Genomic DNA, 24,621 nt, shown 5'->3' on the forward strand with positions numbered 1-24,621 from the left:
AGTTATGCTTGTTTTTAACAACACATTTCTCTCTAATGTGGCCTAAATATGAAGCAAGCCAAATCATCTGTACTTCAGTTCTAGTGCCAAGTGCCATTTTTCAAATGCATGCTTTGAAAGGCAGTAGAAAAAAAGAATAATCTGGCATGACTTAAATACAAAATTGGATTTGTACCATATATTTGTTCTTCTTTGTTAGAAATAATTCTGTATGTAAAAACCATTTCCCCCATCTTGTTAAAAAAATATGGGAAAGAAAGAAAGTGCCATTTATTGCTCAGCTGTGGGATTTACTCTACTAAAAGTTGAAAATAAGGGAAAGAGAGGTGTCCATTATTGGGTGAGATATTTCACGTTAAGCAGATTCTGCCCCTTGTCCAACACTTATTTTTTATGGACAAGGAGAACTTTGCAAAAGCAAACACACAGTTTCATTTTCCACATGTCGACAAACAATTACTGAAAGGTACTATATTGGGCACTGAGCTTGTCAGAGAATTTCTGAATTAGATGGAACAATGTATGAATGCAATTTCACATAAAAATGTGGTCCAACATCTCATTCTTACAGTTTTGCCTCAGTAATTTAGAATATAGGATGAAATGCATGGTGCTTAACAGAGTAAGAGTTAATGTAAATGATATTTAGGGCAGTTGTAAGAGAGTTATCACAAGAACCCTTTAAGATGGGAGCCACCCATCTCCATTGCAGACATTTGGAACAGAGCTGAAGAGAACAGGATTTGCATCCAGGTCTTGCAGATCTATAGCTGTCTCTACCACATCACACTTCATCTCTAGTTATTTGCTCCGTGTGCCCACATCAAACTGCTTATGAGTAGGAACACCATTTTGCTGTTGGGAATTAATACTTAAAAGCAACATGGGCTATGTGCTGTTTTTGAAATGGAGCCTTTTATTTCACACAGGCACATGACAGGAAGATTTCCGGACTACCCTGACCAAGAACAAGGCGGTTCAGCTGTTCTTTTTGCTGAAAAAACTCCAGAGGAGGTAGCATTTGTTTCAGACATAATGTTAAAAAATGATTATTTATTCTCTTTTTGAAACAATGTATGGTAGGCCCAGATTTATAGTACCAAATGTGATCTTACTGGGTTGGAACCACAGGTGCAGCCAAAAAGGATATTAGGAGACCCCAAATTAAAATTAAATCCTCATCTGGAACTCAGAGGTCTGAACACTAGGTCTGAGCACTAGGGCTTTTTATCCCCCTTCCTAACTCATACTCTCTAAAAAAAACTGTTACAATTTCTAGACACCAAACAGTTCCTCTGCGGAGTCCTTTAATGAGATCTGCCAGTCAAGTCACATGAAGGTTCCACACATGTATTAACAATTTCTACCACATTCCAGGAGCCATTTCCCATCCCACCCCATCCCATGTCTGGAAAGCAATACAAAAACCAGCCTGAAGTATTTCTATACCCACCAAACTCTAGGTGTGCAAATCTCCATCAGGGGTAGGCAACATGGTGCCTTCCAGATGTTGCTGGACTCAAAGCTCCCATCGGCCTTGAGCATGGACTCAAGGCTGGGGCTACTGGCCACGCTTCTCCAGCATGTAACTACTGTACTGTGTTAACATTGCCCCTTGACAGTGTTCCAGAAGTTACTGTTTCTTTGGTAAAGACTAGCCTACAGAAGCCCATGTCATAATAAATCTATTAATCTTAAAAGATCCACAAGGTTATTTAGTGGCAGCGGTTTGGAATTTGTTACATATATAGGGACAGTCAGAGTTGAAGATTTGACACTGGGTGTCCATATTTAGGAGATACAACTGTAGAAATGAAGCTCACTTAGCTGTTGTGACCTACTCATTTGTCCACTTCTCCCATTGATTAAGACCCTGTGATCCTGGCCACTGCACCAATTCAACCCTTGATACATCTTGTTCTTCCTCCCAGTTCCTTCCATGCCCCTGTTTCCCTCCTCATATGCTTACTCAAATATTTACAGCGTTTTGCCTACTTTGCATAACAATAGTTAGCATTTATATCAAAGTTCTTCACGCATATTATCTCTGTAATCCTTACCATGGGTGGGAGTCCATGCTCCCTACAAAACTGGCTGGAGGGGTCAAGAGAACTGCCAGGAAATGTGGGGTGGGAGGAAGAGGGGGGGATCGTTTCATAGTGGAGGGGGATCTTTCGCTTGGATCCTGCTTGCAGGTTTCCCCATAGGCTTCTGGCTGGCCATTGTGAGAACAGGGTGCTGAACTAGATGGGCCTTTGGCCTGATCCAGCAGGCTCTTCTTACGCTCTTGTGTTTTTATTTTTCCTCTGAAATAATTATAAGTGTCATCATTTCCATGTTACAGGTGGGGTGGGGGGCTGAGATAGTGTTGGCTGCTCTAGACAAGCCACTCTGGTGAATTTGGGATGGATGATATGTGACCCTGGAGACTCCCATGTGCAGCTTGGATTATTATCTGCTTCTCCAGGCAAAAGACTCCAGGTGGGAAGGAATCTTCTTGGTTTTTTGCTAAAAACCCCAGATCCACCAAGTGGGACCAGGTGCAAAAGACAGGCACTTGGAACTAAAAATTATGAGCCTAGAAGTTGATTTTGAGTACCAGCATTAAACAGAGCTCACAGCCCTTCCACAGGAAAATTCAGTTCTGCTTGCCCTCTTCTCCAAGCTTTTAAAATATCAGCTGTATAATTTACTTCATTGGATGTGGGGGTGGCTAATCAGATCTATCAGCCCACTTGTGGCCGCTCCTGATTACTGTTCATGGAAAGCACTACTTCCCACTCCCTTCCTGCAAGGTGAGGCACTTGCCTGTCTTTTCTACTCCAGGTCAGGTTAAGAGGACTTGCTGAGCAATGGGCTGCTGCAGGCTTCCCCAACTTGGTGCTCTCCAGATGTTTTGGACCAGCACTGGCTAGTTTTCATGTTACAGTTATTCTGCACCAATATCTCTAAAGTAATCTTTTTAGCTATAGACAAAAAAATGAAAAAGTATTTTTAAAAATAGCACAGTAAGAAATACAAATCAGAAAACAGGAGGTAGCAAGTGGTAGCAAGAACATTGATTGCTAAAGGTTCCTTCTTTGGAGGAGTGGCTACATGAAATGTTATGTTTTGATTGTGAGTAAAATAATAGCAATGATTCGTTTTTGCTCAGGGTGGACTGATCTTGGTGGCAAGAAAATATTCAAGATAACATAAAGATTCAAAGGTTAACTGTGTTATAAATGTTTGTTACATTTGTTCGTTTGATAGCTGGAATGAAGCTAGTTGTTTTGTTTAGACTCCTTTCTTCATTCTTCCAGGTGGCTGCTGAAATACTTGCTAAAGAAGAAGAAGAACTGAAAAAGAAGAAAAAGAAAAAGGGGAAAAAAGAAAAGAAAGAAAAAGGGAAAAAGAAAAAGCAAGGGAAAGAAAAAGAGCCGAAACCAAAGAAGAAAGAGCAGGCAAGAAATGCTAATGCACAACTGTTATCAAATTTTGTTGTTTCAATTAATGTTGGGAAGAATCTGGATGAGAACTATGTGTACACTTTGAGACCCACAATAAGCTTCTGCTTAGGCTTCCAGCCAGCCTGGAATATGAGCCATATGGACTCTCAGAGGACCCTTTCTTCGTTTCCCACCCCCCTAAAACTTTCCTCCACTGTGTTAAATAGTTCCTAAAAACCTTAGGATCAGAGCAGGCTGTCAGATTCAAACCTGAGTGCTTTACATTGCCATATATAAGCACAGGGGAAGAATTGAGGAAGAAAGCTATCTGTTTCTGCGTTTCTCTCTCCCCCACCTCTCTTTCTCCATTTCTCTTCTTTCCCAAGTGACAGCTGTTACTGCTATAAAGAAACCAAGCAAGAGGAAAGGGGATGGGGGGGTGCAAGTTTAGTTCCACTTCCAGAGCTATTTGACTCCTCCAGCCATCACTATGTTGAGGCATAATGTTTGCTGTGGAGAGCTTGTTTCACATGTGGGGGCTTCCAGCACAATCCAGAACCCTGATCCATCCTTTAAATTGTAAGGGTAGTCCCTATGTGTATTCTTTTTTTATTTACTCAGCTTTATATACCACTTCATTATCATTAGAGCAAGCAGCACTCCGTGTGTGGTTTGATTGTTTTTTTCCAAAAATAAATAAATTCCTATTTGTGATCATTGTCATTGAGTGTTGTGAGAAGAACTTACTGAAATGGTGCTGGTTGCTTCCTTACGAGTAAGCAGCTCCAAACCCCGTGCTTGGTTTTTACAGGGTTTTAATATATATATACCGTGGTACCTCTACTTATGAATTTAATGCATTCCGAACGCACATTTGTAAGTCGAAAAAAATTGCAAGTCGAATCCCATAGGAATGCATTGGGAGAAAAAAATCATAAGTCGAAGCAACCCTATCTAAAAATTCGTAAGTAGAAAAAATCCTATCTAAGCCGCATCCAAGATGGCGGACGGAGCTCCATTCGTAAGTAGAAACATTCGTAAGTAGAGTTATTCGCAAGTAGAGGTACCACTGTATGTACAAGGCAGAGCATCAAAAAGCATGACTGTACTATTCCGATTCAGAATCCGGAAGCACCTCCCGTCGTGACTTCTGCCAACACAGCCCCCTGGGCACCCCAAACCTACTCCGTTGCTCCCTCCTCTTTTCCCCCCCTTCTCTGTTGGGGTGAGGGCACTGGTGGAGCGCCCTCTCGGCTAGAGCTGCTCCGCTGAGGGACCGGTGCTGTATCTTCTGGAGCCTCCCCTTCGAGAGTGCCTTGGTCCGCCCCCTGCAGCCCTCTCTCTGGAATCCTAGCCCTCTCAGCATCCCCAAGGGTCTGCACCTCCTCCTGAGCCCCAGTACCACCTTCCGGGGGAAGTTGCCAGACACTAGGCTCTGGGGGTCCGGCTTCATCTGAGAGCCCTTGTCCCGATCTCCTGGGCTCTCCGCTGCCCCCCGGTGGTCCCCTGACACTTGTTGTTTAGTCATTTAGTCGTGTCCAACTCTTCCTGACCCCATGGACCAGAGCACACCAGGCACTCCTGTCTTCCACTGCCTCCCGCAGTTTGGTCAAACTCATGTTCGTAGCTTCAAGAACACTGTCCAACCATCTCATCCTCTGTCGTCCCCTTCTCCTTGTGCCCTCAATCTTTCCCAACATCAGGGTCTTTTCTAGGGAGTCTTCTCTTCTCATGAGGTGGCCAAAGTATTGGAGCCTCAACTTCACAATCTGTCCTTCCAGTGAGCACTCAGGGCTGATTTCCTTCAGAATGGATAGGTTTGATCTTCTTGCAGTCCATGGGACTCTCAAGAGTCTCCTCAAGCACCATAATTGAAAAGCATCAATTCTTCGGCGATCAGCCTTCTTTACGGTCCAGCTCTCACTTCCATACATCACTACTGGGAAAACCATAGCTTTAACTATACGGACCTTTGTAGGCAAGGTGATGTCTCTGCTTTTGAAGATGCTGTCTAGGTTTGTCATTGCTTTTCTCCCAAGAAGCAGGCGTCTTTTAATTTCGTGACTGCTGTCACCATCTGCAGTGATCAAGGAGCCCAAGAAAGTAAAATCTCTCACTGCCTCCATTTCTTCCCCTTCTATTTGCCAGGAGGTGATGGGACCAGTGGCCATGATCTTGTTTTTTTTTGACGTTGAGCTTCAGACCATATTTTGCTGCACGGCATAGCTCATAGCTTCTCTGAGTTATTCAAGCCCCTTCGCCACGACAAGGCATTTACAGGGTGGAAAAATCTCATTTCCTAAAGAATCCAGGGTCATCTAATGAAGCTGAATGTTGAAAGATTTAGGACAGACAAAAGAAAGTACTTCACACAGTGCCTAGTTAAACTGTGGGATTTGCTCTCATAAGAAGCAGGGATCCCCACCAACTTGGGTGACATAAGACAGATCAGAAAGCCACCAATGGCTGCTAGCTATGTGAGCCAAGTTTCACTTCTGCTGTCCTCCTTTACACAGATAAGGCAATTGGGATTGCACAGACTGCTGAATTGGTTCAGCTTGTACTGCAAGAATGAGCATCTTACTATAAATTACCAAAAAAACAAAAGTTATGATATTTGGCAAATGTAAGAAAACTTACAATTGGTCGCTTGAAAGAAATACACCAGAGCAAGTATTCTCATTTAAGTATCTCAGTGTGGTCTTTCAGTGGACAGGCAGGTGGTTTGCACAGGTCCATTCAAGCACTCTATTAGCTGATAGAACTTTAAATGGACTACTACGATTCCACCGTACAAAAGGGGGGAACTTGGTGCAGCCCACTTTTGAACTTTCTAAGAGCAGGGTGTTGCCAAAGTTGTTATATGGAGCACCACTGTGGGCCACAACCAATTTAGATTCACTGGAGAGAGTGCCAAACAATTTTTTGTGCAGATTCCTGCCAGTCCCTACCTCTACAAAAATAGCACTACTCTGTGCAGAACTGGGTGTAATGCCCAATAAAGCCAAATCCCTTAGACTAGCCTTGCTTTTTGGTTAAAAGCTATTTTAAAGCAGGTATCAAAATCCCTTATTACACCTTTAGAAGACATGACCCCAAACTCACGTAAATGTGAAATGCAATTTGCTGCCAGGAGGTTGGGACTCTCTGCCTCCTTTCTTGTGACGCAGGTTTTTGAGACAGTTAGAAGAATTAATACTCTAAAGGCTTAGAGACACCGAGATGCAATCACAAACTGCTGAGATCAAGATCTGTCAATCTAACAAATTGAATGCTTTTTTATTCCATTATATCCATCTCTGCCAAGATATCTGGTAGATCTGCCAAATGTTAAAATGAGTGTAGCCTTCCTGCGGGCAAGACTAAATATCCTTCCGTTAGCAGATTGGACAGGCCGACATAAAGGAGTTTCTAAGAAGGATAGAGTTCGTGGCTGCAACTCTATGGCAATAGAAGACATAACTCATGTACTCCTTGAATACCCTTTTTATGATGACCTTAGAAACAGTTACATTCACCCATTGTTAAGATTGCAGAAGGGAAGGACGTCTCTTGCAAAGACCTGTTTTTTGTTGTCTGATGTGGAGAGGTATATGTACTTTGGAACATCCAAATTTCTTGTCAAGGCTTTACAAATTTCTGTAATAAAACTTAAAGGAGAAATGGGAAATGGTTTATCCTGTAAAGGTCGGGGAATAGAAATGTAAACCACTATTATTAGCAGTATTCTTGTTATGATTATTTTTAATACGTGTAATGGCTGCTCACTAAACACAGTAAATCAGACTGAACTAAATCTGTCGGAGGCATAAGAGTCTGGATATCTTTTGTTGGAAATGGCAGGTTGAAAAAGTGCTGTTCTGCTTGCAGGCTTCCCTCCCATGGGCACTGTGAGAACAGGAGGGTGAACTGGATGGGCCCTTGCCTTGGCCCAGTGGGCTCTTCTTCTGTTCTTTTGAGCCCCTAATTCTTTTTGCCAGATCATAGGGACTCCAAAACAACAGCACCTCTAGCTTTGTTAACCCCATCCATTCAACCACAGTTTTGAGAAACCAATGAAGAACAAGACAGTTTTGCTCCCCAATTAGGTTGAGAAAAGAAAACTTATCACTCTGTGAAATATTAGACAACAAGGATGTCTTCTGGGCATCAGTGCTCCAATTTCAGCCACCATGAGAGTGAAATTGGAGCACCCTGATGAAAGGATATGGATTCTTCTTATATGGGGACCACTGATACCATCTCCCATTGATTTTACCTGTTTCGTTAACATCAACTTTTAATTGTCTGTGTTTCTAAGTTATTGAGGTCAAGGTTTTATTTTGTAAACTAAGGAAGAAGAAGAAGGTTGGAAAATGGCACCTAGTAATTTTCTCCCGGTAATGGAAGCAGGAAACAACAAATACAAAGGCAAGTAGAGAAAGCATAATTTCTGTAAATGTTGACTGTAAAATTAAATGCATGATATTCAGGCATGTCTGTGGATCTAGAGTATACTGCATTGCTAGACACAATCATAACAGCACAAAACCATTTAGCATGTGCCTAATTCAACAAATGAAAATGTAGATTGAACATAACAGCTAAGAGGTGTTCCAACTGTGATACATTTTCATTTTATTTTGTCCTATTTTTTGGCCTTCCAGTTTCTGCAGATGGTGGAAAGGAGTGCGAGTCTGAATCGTCTGACAGACTTGAGCCCCGCAGAGAAAGAGGGGGAAGCGCCAAGGCAAGGCGCGCACCCCAAAAAGCCCTGAGAGGGTGCTTAGGATGTCAAGAGGTCCAGCAGCCCACAAAAGGGCTCTCCTGCAACCCCCAAACCCCAAATAATCATAAGATAATAAATAAATAATAAAAGTCATGGCAAAACAATAACAATATTAAAAAATCTAGGAATTCTGTCCATAGGATTATATTTGTAAAACAGATAAACATTTGGGGGGGGGAGGGAAGAGAAGAAGAGAAAGGAAATGTTGGAGCATTGGTATATTCTGTGTGTTTTGTGTTTTTATTACATTCCTTCTGAAATGCAAGTACTAAAACTAGATGACTGCAGATTTTTTGCAAGATATTGTCACAACTATGAACATATTTCACATTTATTTGAATAAAGGTTACCCTATACATACCTGACTAGTTATAATATGTGAACATTGTGACCTTAACCTTCTTACAATTCCTTTGAGGTAGAGTGAAGTCTTTGCTTTCCTTGTCCTTAGAGAAATGGTTTCATTCATCTGGTTATATATAAGTACAATAAATAAGTTCTTTCTTTAAAAATCCAGTGTGGTCCATTAATGAATAACAAATAACTAGGTCCTAATGTCCGTGTGAAAACATAACACTCCAAACTTGCTGACCCACCCAGAAAACTGTGTAAAAATCAAATAATCTATATAATGGTCATATTCCCCACAGGCTCAAATTCCAAACTCTGGTAACCCTGATGGAAGTGTCTTTTTAACCGCTGCCATTACTAATACTGCATGCCAGCTCTCTCAGCTTGTATATCTCGGTGCATCCATCATATTATTTAAAAGGTTAATAGCAGTTTTAAAAAATCAATGCCTTTCAGCACTTCCCATTTTGGTTGCATATGAGAAATACTCACTGAATGTTTATTGTAAGAACCTAGGATGAGGCTGCTGGATCAAGCAGTGGCCTCACAGTGGCTGAACAGTTGCAGTGAGGATCCGAGGGAATCCTCACAGGTCAAAGTGGCCATTCTGTAGACACGTTCCTTCTGTAGAGCAAAGCTTCCAACTTGTCTAGCATTTACAAATATATACAACGTGAAGGTATATGGAAGGGTTCACAGCATTTATACCCCAAGAGGGTCCTGCTTCTTCCATAGCCACAGCCTTGGATTCCAGCAGAAACCAGGCATGATTCTGTCTCCCAGCTGCAGTTTCTCACTTCTAGTTTTCACCCACATCTCACCCACCCATTTCTCATCCAGCACAGAGCCACTTCCTTTGTTGCCTTACTGGCCTATACTTAGAGGGCCATAAACTCACCAGGAAGCTAGCCGGGCTATTCCAGGAATTAAAAATTAAATCAGTTCTGGATCCAGGAATTAGAAGGGGGCTCGGGAATACAGTCGCCGCCACCACCCCTGGAAAAAAAAAACCTCATAACACTATCAACCTACCTGACTAAGTCACATATTTCACAACACAGGGCAACCTTTGCCGGGGGGGGGGGGGGGTGTAGTGCAGTATGGCCATGTTTGATCAATGCCTTTGCTGATCTAGATCAGTGACTCGGGAGAAACAAAGTAGATACCCAAACCTATTTTGCCAGGACAAAGCCCTGCTGATTCCTGGCATCTGGTGCCAGTCCTTGATTGTGCAGCTTAGAACATTACAGAAGAGGAAACCTGGGAGAATCAGGAGAGGTGAGCTGTGAGTTTAAGTAGTACTGTACTACGTTCTCCTCAATGTTCTGGGTGTAAAGCTTGGCCAAGGACAGTGGTAGGAAACCTGAGAATGCACTCTTGGAATATTGCTCCAAGGCAATTGACAAGCATTCTCAAACCGATTCTTTGTTGGCACACAGGGAATGAGCAACAGTCTTTCTCATTTTATTCCAACAACTTTGCAGGGATAGGCAGAATTAAATCATAATGGGGGAAATTATAATATAAATCATAATAAGACCCAAAAAAAGCCCCAAACCATTGTAAGGGTGCTGTGGCGGCTACTTTTGAGTAACAACGTCCGAGTCTGCTCTGTCTTTAAGAGTTTTATTGTGCATAATATTTACAGTGCAGAGATAGCAAAAAACATGACCTCTCAGTCACTCACAGAATCCAGGAGTGGACGCTGCCTGTTACGTGTCCAGCATAAAAGCTTTGGCACCCCAACACATCGCCCCCCGACCTTACATTTCGGTGCGCGCCTTAAATCAGGCGACAGAAGCGGCTGGCTGCTCCCCTCCACCTGTTGGCCAGGGCAGCACAAGGGCTCTCCAACATCGCTGAGCCTCAGCACCTCCATCCCACTGACTTCCTCATTCTCCCCACCTGACCCGCTACTGCTGCTCTCACTGGTCGAGGTGCTGGTGTGGAAGAGGGGTGGAGGCTCCCTGTCCTGAGGTCCCCTGACACCCATGAAGAAGCATCTTCCATGCATGATATTTATAACTCTATAATATGCCCCAAGTCTCCTCTGAACTGAGATTCAAACAGGCCTTGTGCACTAGTATGCTACCGGTGGTCTGCCTTCACCAAGAAGACAGATGTGTCATTCTTTTCCTCTTCTTACGGAGGAGTTGAAAAGATTGTTAATTTCAGCTGCTCTGTTGTATGGTTCTTTTTTTTAAAAAAATCTTCTAGTAATATAAATTATGAGTAGGCTTCATTAAAAGCCACAAACCTACAACAGAACAGCTGAAATTAAGCAATTTTATAATGTTATATTTGCCATGCACTATATAAAAATCAGTCTTAATACAATTGCAACTAAAAGTTGAAACTTAACTCATTACAGACAATGTTAGTTTTCCATTTCAGAATATGATTTCATGCAGTAAACTGAATGAAGGCAGCAGTCCTTCTGAAATCCATGGGACTTACTCCTGAGTAGAGATGTATAAGTGTGTGGTGTAAAGATGCTAAGGCTTGTTACTGTTATCCAGTTTTCAGATAATAGCAATATAAACATCACTGTAGAGCTACTTTTAAAAAATATAAAACAAAGCAAAAACGCCACTCTCTTTTTTGCTCTTGTATAATAGATGTTTGGCAGAACAGAGATGAGGGGTGGAACTTCTCGCAGGAATATGACCCTGAACTGATCAAGGAGGAAAAGAGGAAAGAAGTTGAAGAAGAGATCAGAGTACAGGTGAACTTCCAATAGCAGGCCACAAACACTGGCTGTTGCCAAAGATAATTTCTACAGAGAAGAAGAAGCTTGTTAGGCATATTAATCGATTGACATCAGTCTGCCTTTCCCCATTCACTCCGTGCTATGAAGTAGCTAAAGTATAGTCATTTGATAGTCCCTTTGGTTAGAAATGGGGGCTCTTTTACAATTGTAAGTTGCATTGAGACATTTGAATAAATACCAGGAACAATAGTTATTTGGCATTTATACACTTTAGGACATCACATGCATTATCTCGGGTCTGATCCACCCATGCAGTAGAATGAGGCCAGAATAAGATAACAGAGTTCTTAGGGGACAGAACAGATTGTACCATACGTTTTCAGGTTGGGATCATATTTTTAATGCTCTCCTGTGTAATAAAAAAGAAAAGCAGGGAGAGGTGTGGGATAAAACTTTTCTATTTGATATGCCAGGTTTCATCTTGAATGTGAAGTATTTAAATCATAATCCCACATCTCTAATCTCAAGTAGAGACTACCACCTCAGGAATCTTGATTCTGCTAAATGTGTAGATCAGGTTTCAATAATCTGTGCAGCAAGGATTGCTTGCAGAAGATGGATTTCTAATGGAGATTAAGGGCAGGGGACTCTAGCTGCCTTAGTGGCTTGCCAAAGGCCACCTGCTGTGTAGTTGCAGAGGTAAGAGTGAAACCGTAGACTTCCCAGTTCACACCCTTAGCCACTAAACTTCACCAGCTCTTTTGCTATGCTTCCCAGGGTCCTCAGCACAATGTAGGATTGGAGGATATCACTTCATAGTAGTACCTGAGGTGTTTCATCACCTCAACATAAAGCCTAGACTGTCTGGGCAGCAGCTGCACTGCCCAGGAGACTCCATTGATTTCAGACCAGATATGGACCCTGGATAATGTGAAGTCTCGGATGAAAAGAATTCACAAGGGATTGGTCAAATCTGATAAAAAATATGCTTAATTTTGCTTAATTTTGCCATTAGCAGGCTTCCAGTTCCTGCCCTTCTGCCTCCTGATCTTGTACGTTTTACACTCCCAATCTTACAGTACATAACAAAAACAAAAATATACATGTCAAAATTGGATAATGCATGTTGTTGGCCTATTTCCAGCACATGATTTGTGTTTTCTGGTTTAAAAGAGTCTTTAGAAGTAAAAAACATGCCATTCCAGACTCCCTGTATATATCTGTCCCAACAGGTTGATGAGCTAATGCGCCAGGAACTGAAGAATTTAAAGTTGGCTGTGGATAGAGAGATAGAGAGAAAAGGCCAAAAAGGCAAAAAGGTGAGTAGAAGTTTTAGCTATATTAGAAGCAAAATTACTAATTAACTAGGAACCTGTACAGACACTCTCTTCTGCAAATTACCAACATAAATAACTGCTTGTGGTTTATATTACTTCAAACAACAGTGAGATGTAGCCAAGAGTTTTGTGTTTTTTTGGCATATTGGATGTGGTTTGTCTGGAGCGAGACAAACCGCAAGGCCAGATTCAGATGTAATGGCAGAAGTAGGAAAAGTCTGCGATTTTTCCTGTGAGTACCTGCACACCTAGTCATAGTTTTACTCAAGTTACTGTGTGAACTGGGCCTGTTCCTCAGCTACCCATAGGGCAGAAATAAAGATAAAGCTTTTGCACTTTCCTGTGAACTTTTATTCCTAATGTCTGCTATCTGTCTTCTCCTTCTCCATTTCTAGAGTTAGCTGTTCTCCAGAACAATTCTGCTTGAAACAATAATACAAGTTTAATTCACCAAGTAGTTTATCTCAGAAAAAAAAGTTAATCCAGTTTGTAATGAAGACCTTTCTACAACAAAGACATAACTCACAACAGTCCATAGGCTCATAAAACATTAGTTCTACTTTAAATGTTCAAATAAATATCAGCTACTGGGAACTGCTGCCAGCCTGAACCCAACATCTGAAGTAGTTTGAGTAAAATAGAAGAATCTGCACTTACCATTTTCATATCCATGAAACAGCTGGTCAGCTTGGATGTGCCAGGAGACCTTGAAAATAGTCTGCCTTTGGGAATGCGGCAAGTTGAAGAAGGGAAATAAGCCTCAGCATGATGTGAATGGACAACATTATTATTATTATTATTATTATTATTATATGCTGCCCATATGACTGGGTTGGCCAAGCCACTCTGGGCAGCTTCCAGCAAAACATAAAAACACAATAAAACATCAAATACTAAAAACCTCTGACAGTGTGTGTGTGTGTGTGTGTGAAATGCCAGGCAATGAAGAGCATGGCCCTTTAAGTGCCAGAAGATGCTTCATAGATTTTGATACTGCCCAGTATTCCACATCCTCGGAGGTAACAGATTGAAATTGATCCCATGCAACTTGACTAGACAGACCTCTAGCACAGCCCTGCTCCCACGGTAGAGTCTACCTCTTCCTGAATCTGAGCGACTTTATCTGCAAAAAACTTTGCAAAATCGTTGCAGGAGATCCTGTGGCCTGTGCTGGGCCCCGATGGAGCAGGTGGTTCAGCTAAATTGCGAACCACCTGAAAGAGTCTCCTGCTGCTGTTTTCTGCAGATGCAATAGAGGTGGTGAAGAAAGTCTTCTTTGCCGTTGCTGCCGCCACTTGGTAGGCTCAACACTGAGCTCTAACCCGTGTCGGTCAGCTTCAGAATGAGTTATCCGCCACCGGCGCTCTAGCTGTCTCAGCGATTGTTTCATTGCCCTCAGATCTGTGGAAAACCACGGGGCTGTCCGGATTCCATACAATCGGAGAGGGTGCTTCAGCGCCAAACACTCAATTTGAGATTTCAGTGCCGAATTCAAAACACACATATCCAACAACACTTTGATTTCCCCCCTCTCCAACAAAAAGTGCATGCATTCAACAGAAAAGGCCACAAAGAAAAAATCAAATAAAGAAGACTGCTGCTAATTAACTGATTTGATATGTCTTTGTGGTTTTCATTAAATGTGTCATTTGGATTTATAAGGGGGTTAAAGAGTTGCTCGCAAAAGTAAGTTTTTCCATGGCATGAAGTAGCCACAAACAAAAATATTTCCTCAGTCTCTATTTAGCACATGCCAATTTTTCTGTAAATCTTGATGTTAATTAGAAAGACTTTTGCCACAGTATACTGTACATAAAACTTCCAAATTACTCTAGTGGAGATATTGCCTTAAGGAAGCTAACAGTTGGCCCATATGCTGAACATATGCTCATTGTCTATGTAAGCAGAAATAATCTAATCTCCATGATGTGATCATTTTTAAATTGGGGGAAGATAATGAGCCAAAAGATAATAGACCCTAAAGAAAAGAAACAGGGATGGGGAAGAGGAAATTGGTGCATCTTCAGTGTCTTTGTGGTGCTAAACAAAGATATATTGTGTTATGTATCCCATCAGAAGCTTTGATTACTAATACCAGGTGCATGCATAAAAAAATGTTACTGTACTATGTTGTTGTTGTTGTTGTTGTTGTTGTTGTTGTTGTTGTTGTTGTTGTTGTTGTTGTTATATTTGTAAATCCAGTTTGATATTTGATATACTTTCTGGCCATGCCCAAACCGCTTTAATGATAGAATCCGATGTTGCATCAGTAGAGCTTCTATTTATTAACTGATACCTCAGACTGCCTGTGTGTGTGTGAGAGAGAGAGAGGGGGGGGGGGAGAGAGAGATCCCTTGCGTAATAAGATGTTCTGCAAGTATCCAAAATGTATTGCTAATAAATGTGCATCTGTCTTACAGCAGATGGTAATGTGATTACTGTTGAGTCTTTCCAAGTTCAAAGGCAGGACTATGGGATTATCAGGTGAAATTTATACAAGTCAAGGGTGGGGGACCTTTTTCAACCCAAATGCTATAATTTGCACACTGGGGGCCAATGGTGGGTGGGGCTGGTGCCAAAACTGGATAGGACCCAAGCAACCCCCCACATCCATCACACACACACAAGCATCCACCTCATTCATTGGCTTTCTCAGTCACTCATAACTCTCAGAATCATTAGCCATTGCAGATCCCCTGCCTCCAATGAAACTCTCACTTTCCTCAAATCAACAGCCTTTTAGTTTATTACTATTTCTATTTATTTTTTATTAAATCTATATACTGCCCTTTATCTGAAGATCTCGAGGTGGTTCACAAGATAAAAATACAGGATAAAAGCACAAATAGTTAGAAGAAAAGCAAAACAAAAGCAATAACCCCCTTCCCACAAACACATTTAAAAATATTAGTCAGCCAAAGGCCTGGTTGAAGAGGAACGTTCTCGCCTGGCGCCTAAAGATGTATAATGAAGCTTTTTAAGAAGTTGTTTGATAGTGCTATTGATTCATGTTTTTTTCAATCATTGCCCCCACTACCTTCTTCATCCACTGCTTCACCAGTCCTCAAAAATGGCTTTTCACGCCCTTAGGCATACACTGTTTTATTTTGTCTTCGACATTTTTAAGCCTAGCAGGAGAAAAAGAGCGGTGGATGGGAAAACCATTGTGCCAGAGTCTCCAGCTGTCTCTTCCTGGAATGAATTAAATGCTGAGAGGTGGGAACCAGTATCAGGCTACCTGGGCCACTAGAAGTGATCCTGGCAGGCTTTCACCTTTTACTACCCCCCCCCCAAAAAAAACTGCCAAAAAAACAAGAAGGGCACTGCAGAGGTGTGTGCTGCAATGTCTGGGTTGTATGTGACTTTACTGCTTCTGAATGTCACTGCAGTTACTCGTAGGAGAGCAGAGGTTGAGCCCAAAGGCTGTCAGGCCAGTGGAAAAGACCCTTGAGGTCTGGCTCCTGCCTGGTGGCCACCAATTCCCTGCTGCCTTAACACTGTTCCAGGCAAAACCATGTAATACTGATGCCAGAGAGTTGCTCTTGTGGCAAACCCCCTCTTAACTACTGCTCAGTTTTTGGTTTTTATGGAGAAAACTCTTCTAGGGAGTAGTTAAACAGATAAAAGGTTTTATTTTACAGAACAATTGGTAAAACATAAGATGATGTGTTAGGAAATAGATAGATAGTTATCTGTTTCTTGAAAGAATTCTATCTAGCTTCTCTCTCTCTCTCTCTCTCTCTCTCTCTCTCATTTGGTGGCTGTTACAGGCTTCTCAAGGTGGTAAACACACATAGCTTCTTTTCAGTTATTGCACTTCAGCTCCTTAAACTTAATTGTATAGTTGTTTCATCTTAGGTCTTAACATTTGGATTCTGATACTTTCTGTTAGTTTCCCAACTAAATCACACTCCTGGGACTCCTCTGGTAGGATGACAGCGCCAGGGGATCACCACACCCCTCTTAAACAATGGCAGGTCCTCTTATGGTTACTCAGCATGGAAAGAGATTTGAAGCTCTTGTCCTGCTTGGTGTGCCAGCTGTGAGACTGGTAAGGACGCTCTTCTCTGTTGAGCAGTACTTATGCTACCAGAAGCAGAGGGGACAGAAAAATGTGATACATTTGACGCCCACAATGTCTCATGCAATACGGCATGTGCTGCTGAAATCTTTGTATATCCCAATTAATGAGATTGATGCAGTGATTCACAAGTGTCCTGCAAGAGGGACTGAACTTCACCTTGAAAAATGAAGGCTGTGTGTTGGAGGATGCATTCAACATGTCTCCTCAAGAGGGAGGAGGACCATGAAGAACATGGAAATAATTATAAGGAAATAATGACACACCAGGATTCCCTGACCCAGCCCATGCTGCAGGTGGGCTGGAATTCCTCACCAGTGTGTAGCCAGAACAGTCCCACCTAAGCCACTGCAGAGAAGAAGGCTCAAGGGAAATGTTAAATGTTCTGGGAGTTGGTCAAGAAAATACAGGTACAGTGGTACCTTGGTTTAAGAACAGCTTAGTTTATGAACAACTTGGATTAAGAATGCTGCAAACCCGGAAGTAGGTGTTTTAGTTTGTGAACTTTGCCTTGGAATAAGAACATGTTTCACTTCCTGTTGAGTGTGTTCCATTTGTAAATTGCATCCCCTGCTGCTATGGGAAAGCACGCCTTGGTTTAAGAACGCTTTGGTTTAAGAACGGACTTCTGGAACGGATTAAGTTCTTAAACAAGGTACCACTGTATTTGAATGTAGTTAAATGTGCTTGCCCCTTTCATGGATCACTGCCTTGTCATGGCGAAGGGGCTTGAACAACTCAGAGAAGCTATGAGCTATGCCGTGCAGGGACACCCAAGATGGACAGGTCATAGTGGAGAGTTTTGACTAAACGTGATCCATCTGTCTCCTGAGAAATCTCTATGTGGGACAAGAAGCTACAGTTAGAACTGGATATGGAACAACTGATTGGTTCAAAATTGGGAAAAGAGTACGACAAGGCTGTATATTGTCTCCCTGCATATTTAACTTATATGCAGAATTCATCATGCGAAAGGCTGGACTGGATGAATCCCAAACCGGAATTAAGATTGCCGGAAGAAATATCAACAACCTCAGATAAGCAGATGACACAACCTTGATGGCAGAAAGTGAGGAGGAATTAAAGAACCTTTTAATGAGGGTGAAAGAGGAGAGCGCAAAATATGGTCTGAAGCTCAACATAAAAAAACCAAGATCATGGCCACTAGTCCCATCAGCTCCTGGCAAACAGAAGGTGGAAGAAATGGAGGCAGTGAGAGATTTTACTTTCTTGGGTTCCATGATCACTGCAGATGGTGACAGCAGTCACGAAATTAAAAGACCCCTGCTTCTTGGGAGAAAAGCAATGACAAACCTGGACAGCATCTTAAAAAGCAGAGACATCACCTTGCCAACAAAGGTCCGTATAGTTAAAGCTATGGTTTTCCCAGTAGTGATGTATGGAAGTGAGAGCTGGACCATAAAGAAGACTGATCGCCGAAGAATCGATGCTTTTGAATTATGGTGCTGGAGGAGACTCTTGAGAGTCCCATGGACTGCAAGAAGATCAAACCTATCCATTCTGAAGGAAATCAGCCCTGAGTGCTCACTGGAAGGACAGATCGTGAAGCTGAGGTTCCAATACTTTGGCCACCTCATGAGAAGAGAAGACTCCCTGGAAAAGACCCTAATGTTGGGAAAGATGGAGGGCACAAGGAGAAGGGGACGAGATGGTTGGACAGTGTTCTCGAAGCCACCAACATGAGTCTGACCAAACACGGGAGGCAGTGCAAGACAGGAGTGCCTGGCATACTCTGGTCCATGGGGTCACGAAGAGTCGGACAGAACTAAACGACTAAACAACAACAACAAAGTGTGGTTGCAATTTTCATCCAAGAATAAATTGCAAACACTAAAGTGAAGAAAGCACAAACAATGTGTAATATAGATAGATAGATAGATAAGCAGGAGGAGTTAAATCACTAGAGGCCACTAAAACTATTCAGAATCTTGTGCTAACTTTTAGCTGGGTGTAGAAGTATTGCCTTTGCTAACTTTCTCCATTTATGATCCTTAGAAAAAGAAAAAAGGGAAAAAGGGTGGAAGGAAGAAAAAATCTAAGAAGGATAAAGATCTGACTCCTGACAGGTAAAAATGCACTTGCTCCTCTGAGATTCACATTGACACATCTCTCTCTCTCTCTTTGCTTTGTTCAAACACAAAAGAGAGTCAAAGTTGGCATGCCTAAGCCTGAACCTGGTAGCTCCAATTCCGTAGCAATTACGGAGAATCTAACATAGAATTCTTTTAAAACGGATAACATATAGAGAGAGATTTAGATAGGAAATGTCAACCACCAATTTGCAGAGAGTTCATTTTAGGTTCTATATACTGTGGACCTTTAGTTCTGTGCATTTCCATCATATCTCTTAATGGTGCTTTGAAGAATTGTCATTAAATTTTATTCCTTGTGGCAGGTGTAGGAACACCTGGTAGTTTCAGATATGTATCAGATTTTCCATCTGTTTTTAACATCCCTGAAATAGGACACTAGCCAGTCCTTCTGTAATAATTTAACAAAGCAGCATTTATTCCCTATATAAAACAAATCCTAAAGTATCCAGAGTATAATCCTTGATGCTGCCTTGTAGATTGCTGCCCATTGGGCTGCGCTGGAAGCTCTTGGAAGCCATATTGGTGGGGTGGGCATTAAAAAACCAGTAAAGAACAAGTAGCTGTAGTTTTACTACCTTTGCCAGTTGCCTGACTCTTCAAATCTAAATGTCTATCATTGTTTTTTATTTATATTTTTCCAGACCACCACAAATAACATTACTAAACTCCATCTCCATGCAAAAGAGTTAATGCCATATTCTACTTGGCCCTCATTGAGGCCTCCCCACTCTCTGAACATTACTGACTACCACTTCCAATATTAAATACAGAGTAGTGCCCCTATGATTCATTCACAAACAGGGCTGGCCCAAAACATTTTGGCACCTGAGGTGAACCACAATGGTACCTCTCCTGCCAGCAAAGAAGGGGTGGGTGAAGACACCAGAAACGAGGCTGGGAGGAGACCAGCAGCTCCTCCTCTTCACCAACAGGCCACTGTAGAGGTGGCATTGGGAGAGCTGCCAGGCAACTGGATCTGACGCCCCTGTGGATCCTGCCACCTTAAGGCGGTCACCTCACCTTGCCTCATGGGCGGGCTGGCCCTGTGTGGTATTATACCACTAACTAGGCCCAAGATAATATCTGTGTACTGTACTACAAAGTTGCCTCCAGCATTTCAAAATACACAATCTTTTTCTTTCTTTTTAAAAAATACCTTCCTAAAAGCTGCTTTGATGTTGAACAGTGATGTTATGTTTCAAGTAGCCTGGAGGTTGTTTTCCCTGTGTTGGGAAAATGTTTAAACTCCAAATTTCTATGAAATAATTTCATTATTGTATTGTTAATGTTTCACAGTATTTCATACCGCTAATAGCTGTTAACGTTACAATAAGTGTATGAGTGTGTTTTCCTTAAAAATGAAAATGTCATTATTGTACATTTTAGCCATATGCAGACATTGCAAATGCTTACACGAGGGTGTGTTCTTTAAGAGATTATTTGTATTTTAATCTGCAAATCTGGGTGTTAAATTATGTATCTCTGTGTAGGACTATTGATTCTCTCTACCAGGAGCTGGTAGAAGCACAGATATTAATAAGAGCCAAGAAAGTGAAACTCTGCGATTATGTGGGTAAAGTATTAACTTTATGTACCAATACAGAAGTACATCTTGATTTCCTTTACATTTACATATAATATTTTAAAATTGCAATGTTCTGCAACCTGCCTTGTGTTCCTGTAATAGACTATGAATAGACAGGCCACACCATTTAGCTGATTCCAGATATAAAATTTAATATAAGCTTAACTTCTGACTCAGTATGACAGTTGAAGCAGAGATCTTCAGCATTTAGTCTGTGATTTATAATCTTCATATTTTCTAATTCTGGTGCTTTGTCATTTCTACATTTGGCTGGCACCAAACACTAAATTAAATGATGCTTCCAATAGCATTTCCCTACCTGTGTTTTGAAGATGTTTCTTGGGAAGCCGCAAAGGTCAGACTGTGCACTTCAGAGATGCCACAGGAACCGAGCACAATTCTAGTCTCATAGTTACATCTGACCCCCTTGCTATTGCAAAGGCACTGACACCAGCCATCTCCAGGCTGTTTCCCCTTACATGCTTTTAAAACCTGGGTAGAGAAAAGTAACATCCACATCAGCCCTAAATATGGAAGAATGTAAGCATTTATTCAAAAGCATAATTTAGACCAAGAGTATAAGTGGATTCCACTATGGTGCCACTTCTCTGACTCACTTTTATACTCTGCTCCAATTATGCAAACTGCTTCGGGTCCTGATGTGCAAATCAGTCATCCAACCTGTGTATGGGGGCAAAAGACTAACCGAACCATCCAATAGCTGCTGCTTCCCTCTGAAGTTTCACTCGGGCTAGCCAGTGCTCATTACCCAAACCCTCCTGCAGTTTGTCTGGTAAAGCAAATGATTAGTGGTTCTTGGGCTGAAACAATCTCAGCATATGCTGAGACTTTTAATGGCAAACAGGTCTGGCTTGCTGGCATGGAGCTGGGTACGCTATTAACTCTTGCGTCCCTCTGAAACAGGCTTCACAAGCCTGACCCTTTTCAGGATCTGCCTCATGGGTCAAATATGAACATGTAGGCAGGGGCAACCCATGTGGATATCAGATGGTGTGGGTGTGGGTGTGTGGGTGTTTTTCATCCAACTGTGCTAACATGGTACAGGGCTGGGGGAACCCTTTAAGCCTGATCTTGCCCACCCGCTGAGGACCAACTTTAACAGGTGGGCAGGACCACCTGCCTGTCAATCATCTGACATCAGGGAATTGTTCAAAGATAGTTGCTACACAGCAACCTCCTCTGAGCATGCCTCAATCCTTTGAGCTGACAGTCAGCTGGTGGTTGCTTAGAGGGAGCCCCTTTGAATTCTCAGCAGAGGGGGAAATGTCCCTAGAACTGGAAGACTTTCCCCTCTGCAGAGACAGCACTTTGTATTCAAAGTGCTGGGAGAAATGCTTTGAGTACGGATTGTGCCTTTGGGTGATACAAAGATCAGCTTTCACAGAATGGATTTGCTGCTTTTGTTGTTGTTGTTGTTGTTGTTGTTGTTGTTGTTGTTGTTGTTTATACCCCGCCCATCTGGCTGGGTTTCCCCCACCACTCTGGGCAGCTTCCAACAAATAGCAAAATACATTAAAATATCACAGATTAAAAACTTCCCTAAACAGGGTTATATAAGATACTAGAAGCTGCCAAATTTGTCCAACACTAAAAAGATCCTTAACAACCAACAGGCAACTAAACTGGTCATTTGTGCAGTATTTTCAGTGTTCAAGGCGCCTCACACCCATTACCGCACTCTCCTCACAAAAACCCTGCGTGGATGCTGTGGATAAGTATTTCCATAGGGAAGAGAGGAGGCTGAGAGTTAGTGACTTGTCTCCTCAGGCCAAGTGAGTTTGTAATTGAGATGAGACTTGAATTAACAACCTCCTGCATCACACCTCATTATCTTAGCCAGTGCACCAGCTCTCTCCTGTGGGCTTGTAAAGAAAACACCCACTTTTTCTATTTTTATGATTCAGTCTTATTTAATTTACTGTTTGATAAATTAGCATTTCTCAAAGGCACAGGAAGGTTTCAAAAGCAAAACCTTTAAAATATGTTCATATAAATAAATACTAGCAATAAAAAGTTTGCATCAATGTATGCCATCAGTACAGATTATGGTGATAAATGGTACTCTTGAGACATTTCTCCTCATTGCATATCAGTCCTTCTTAACCCTGTGATTATGTCCATGGGTTACAGACTTTGTGGTGTCTCAACAGCTAGAATCCCCGTTTCCATGCTGAATAGCAATGAGAGCCACTGTGGTCCCAGAGATAGCACACTGGATGCCAGCTGCATTTAGAGACCTGTCATGCGCACCCAAAATCAAGGCCTTGTTCTTTACCTATAAAATTGGAATAGTGTTAACCTATCTCACATCATTGATGCAAGGATTCAATCTATTTAGTTTGTCTATGAATTCTGCCCACTATGCAGTTGTCATTTTTATGCACTTGCCAATTGAGGGTATACTTGTGAAATAATTTACACATTTGTAGAAAAATAGCACGAGGGTCAAAATTCAAGTCCACATTCATTTAAATTGCTGGCTGAATATTTCCACTTCTATTTTTATTTTGTATTCATGTTGGGGGGTGTATTCCAAAACCATATTAATAACTATTAGAACTCATAGATTTAAATCTGTTATGGCTTAACAGGATGCTCAACTTTTATTCCCTGGCAGTTTCTAATGTCACAAAATATTACATTTTGTAATAATACAGTATCACCTATGAAGCCTTTGTCTCTTCCCTGTAGGTGAGTACAGCTATCTGGGGTCTACCCTTCGGCAGAAAGACATAGAACCAATGCCCTCTCTCACGGATGTCAGGCAGCTCATCGCTCTGTATGGCATATTGCCATTAGGTAAGATCACAGGAGAAATGGTCAGAGGGCAGACACCATGCTTTGCTTCCTGTCAGCCTCAGATACTACTTTTACTAGCTATGACAGTGCTTGATTGATTTTGGTTGAAAGCATTCTGCAGAATTCTTTTTCAATTAAGTATTCTGAACTGATACAGTATGGCTTTAATAGCATACTTAAAAGGGGAGTGTGGTTGCTGTGTGTTTGACATGCCGTTTCATTGCCGTCTCTTGTTTGCATGTTAACAGTTTGGGAGCTGTAGCACATAAAGGAAGTCACTTGGGAAAGGTAATAGCTAATACAAGCTCCAGTGATTATAAATTTAATCAAGTTAGGGGAAAGGCTAAGGTTCCAATTTACCTTTTACAAGCCAGCTAATGTGTCTTGCTGTTGAACAATGGAAGCATTTATGGAATTAGTCAGAGCTCATTTCATATATTGGAGAAAGTGCTTTTAATTGTTCTTGGCTTCTCAAACTCTAGAAATTAATAACCAAACATGTATGTTTTCTTAAATGTACTATCTGCATAATTTATTGTTCAAATATGGTAAGTATAAACCTTTACTCGGGGGGGGGGGGCTTTTTCCTTAGACTGCAGTAGAGCTCCTGTCACTTTTCTGAACATGATCCAGTCAATTTTACATAAAGAACATCGTATCACACCCCCAAACTGGGCCAGTTTGCAGATTTTCAGAACAGATCCATGTTAGCAGTAGGGATGGAAGGGTCTGTCAATTTTGGTTTCTCATTTTTCCACTCTTAAATTCTGCTCTCCACATTTCTACAGCAATTTGAGATTTTTGGAATTTTTTAAAAAATGTGAAGATTAGTCACCATTTTTGTGTGAATTTCTCCCAATAAACAGGTTTTTGTTTGCAGTTCCTCCCAATATAATACTCGTTGTATATAATTTTCATGAATATAATCATCTTTAGGCACATTACCTAATATATGCATTTTCCTAAACATAGTTTGGATGGAGAACTGCATCACAACATGAAGTGTGAATTTCGAAGGATGACTGTGTTTTGCTTCTCAGGTTATATCGGAAAGTGCTAATTTGATAAATTCAGCTTTAAATACCGCATTAGCCGGAATATAAGCCACACTTTCCCCCAAATTCTGACCGTGAAAAGTTAAAGTGCGGCTTATATTCGCGACCTTACCAAAATTGGCTTTTTGATTGGCTGTGAGGCGGCACGCTGTTGTGGGGAGCCATTGAACTGGTCTGCGGCAGCGCCTTTGTTGGATTTGGCGGAGCCTGACTGCAGCACTCGGGACCACAGAAGCCTATCAGCTGTGAGGCAGCGTTCCCCCAAGCTGAGCAGCGGCTGTGGCCCACGCAAGGTTTCTTCTACGTGCTGCAATCTCTGGTCAGCTGTGAGGCTGTCCTTTAAAGCTGGGCAGCGGGCGTCTTCCGGTTACT

General features: G+C 41.8%; 1 protein-coding gene across 5 annotated transcripts in view; it reads left to right on the plus strand.

Annotated features, from left to right (window-relative positions):
* The window catches only part of DRC11 (dynein regulatory complex subunit 11), a 77,211-nt gene that overhangs the window by 36,308 nt on the left and 16,282 nt on the right, over positions 1–24,621 (plus strand). For all 5 annotated transcript variants that reach the window (XM_035139205.3, XM_088665500.1, XM_088665466.1 and 2 more), the window contains 8 exons: positions 930–1,014; positions 3,303–3,443; positions 7,763–7,838; positions 11,166–11,272; positions 12,490–12,576; positions 18,692–18,762; positions 20,280–20,362; positions 23,087–23,194. In XM_035139205.3, coding sequence (XP_034995096.3) covers positions 930–1,014; positions 3,303–3,443; positions 7,763–7,838; positions 11,166–11,272; positions 12,490–12,576; positions 18,692–18,762; positions 20,280–20,362; positions 23,087–23,194 — 758 coding nt within the window. The remainder of the gene's footprint in view (positions 1–929; positions 1,015–3,302; positions 3,444–7,762; positions 7,839–11,165; positions 11,273–12,489; positions 12,577–18,691; positions 18,763–20,279; positions 20,363–23,086; positions 23,195–24,621) is intronic.

Source organism: Zootoca vivipara, chromosome 1, assembly GCF_965207765.1.
Source record: "Zootoca vivipara chromosome 1, rZooViv2.hap1.1, whole genome shotgun sequence".
Lineage (NCBI taxonomy): Eukaryota > Metazoa > Chordata > Lepidosauria > Squamata > Lacertidae > Zootoca > Zootoca vivipara.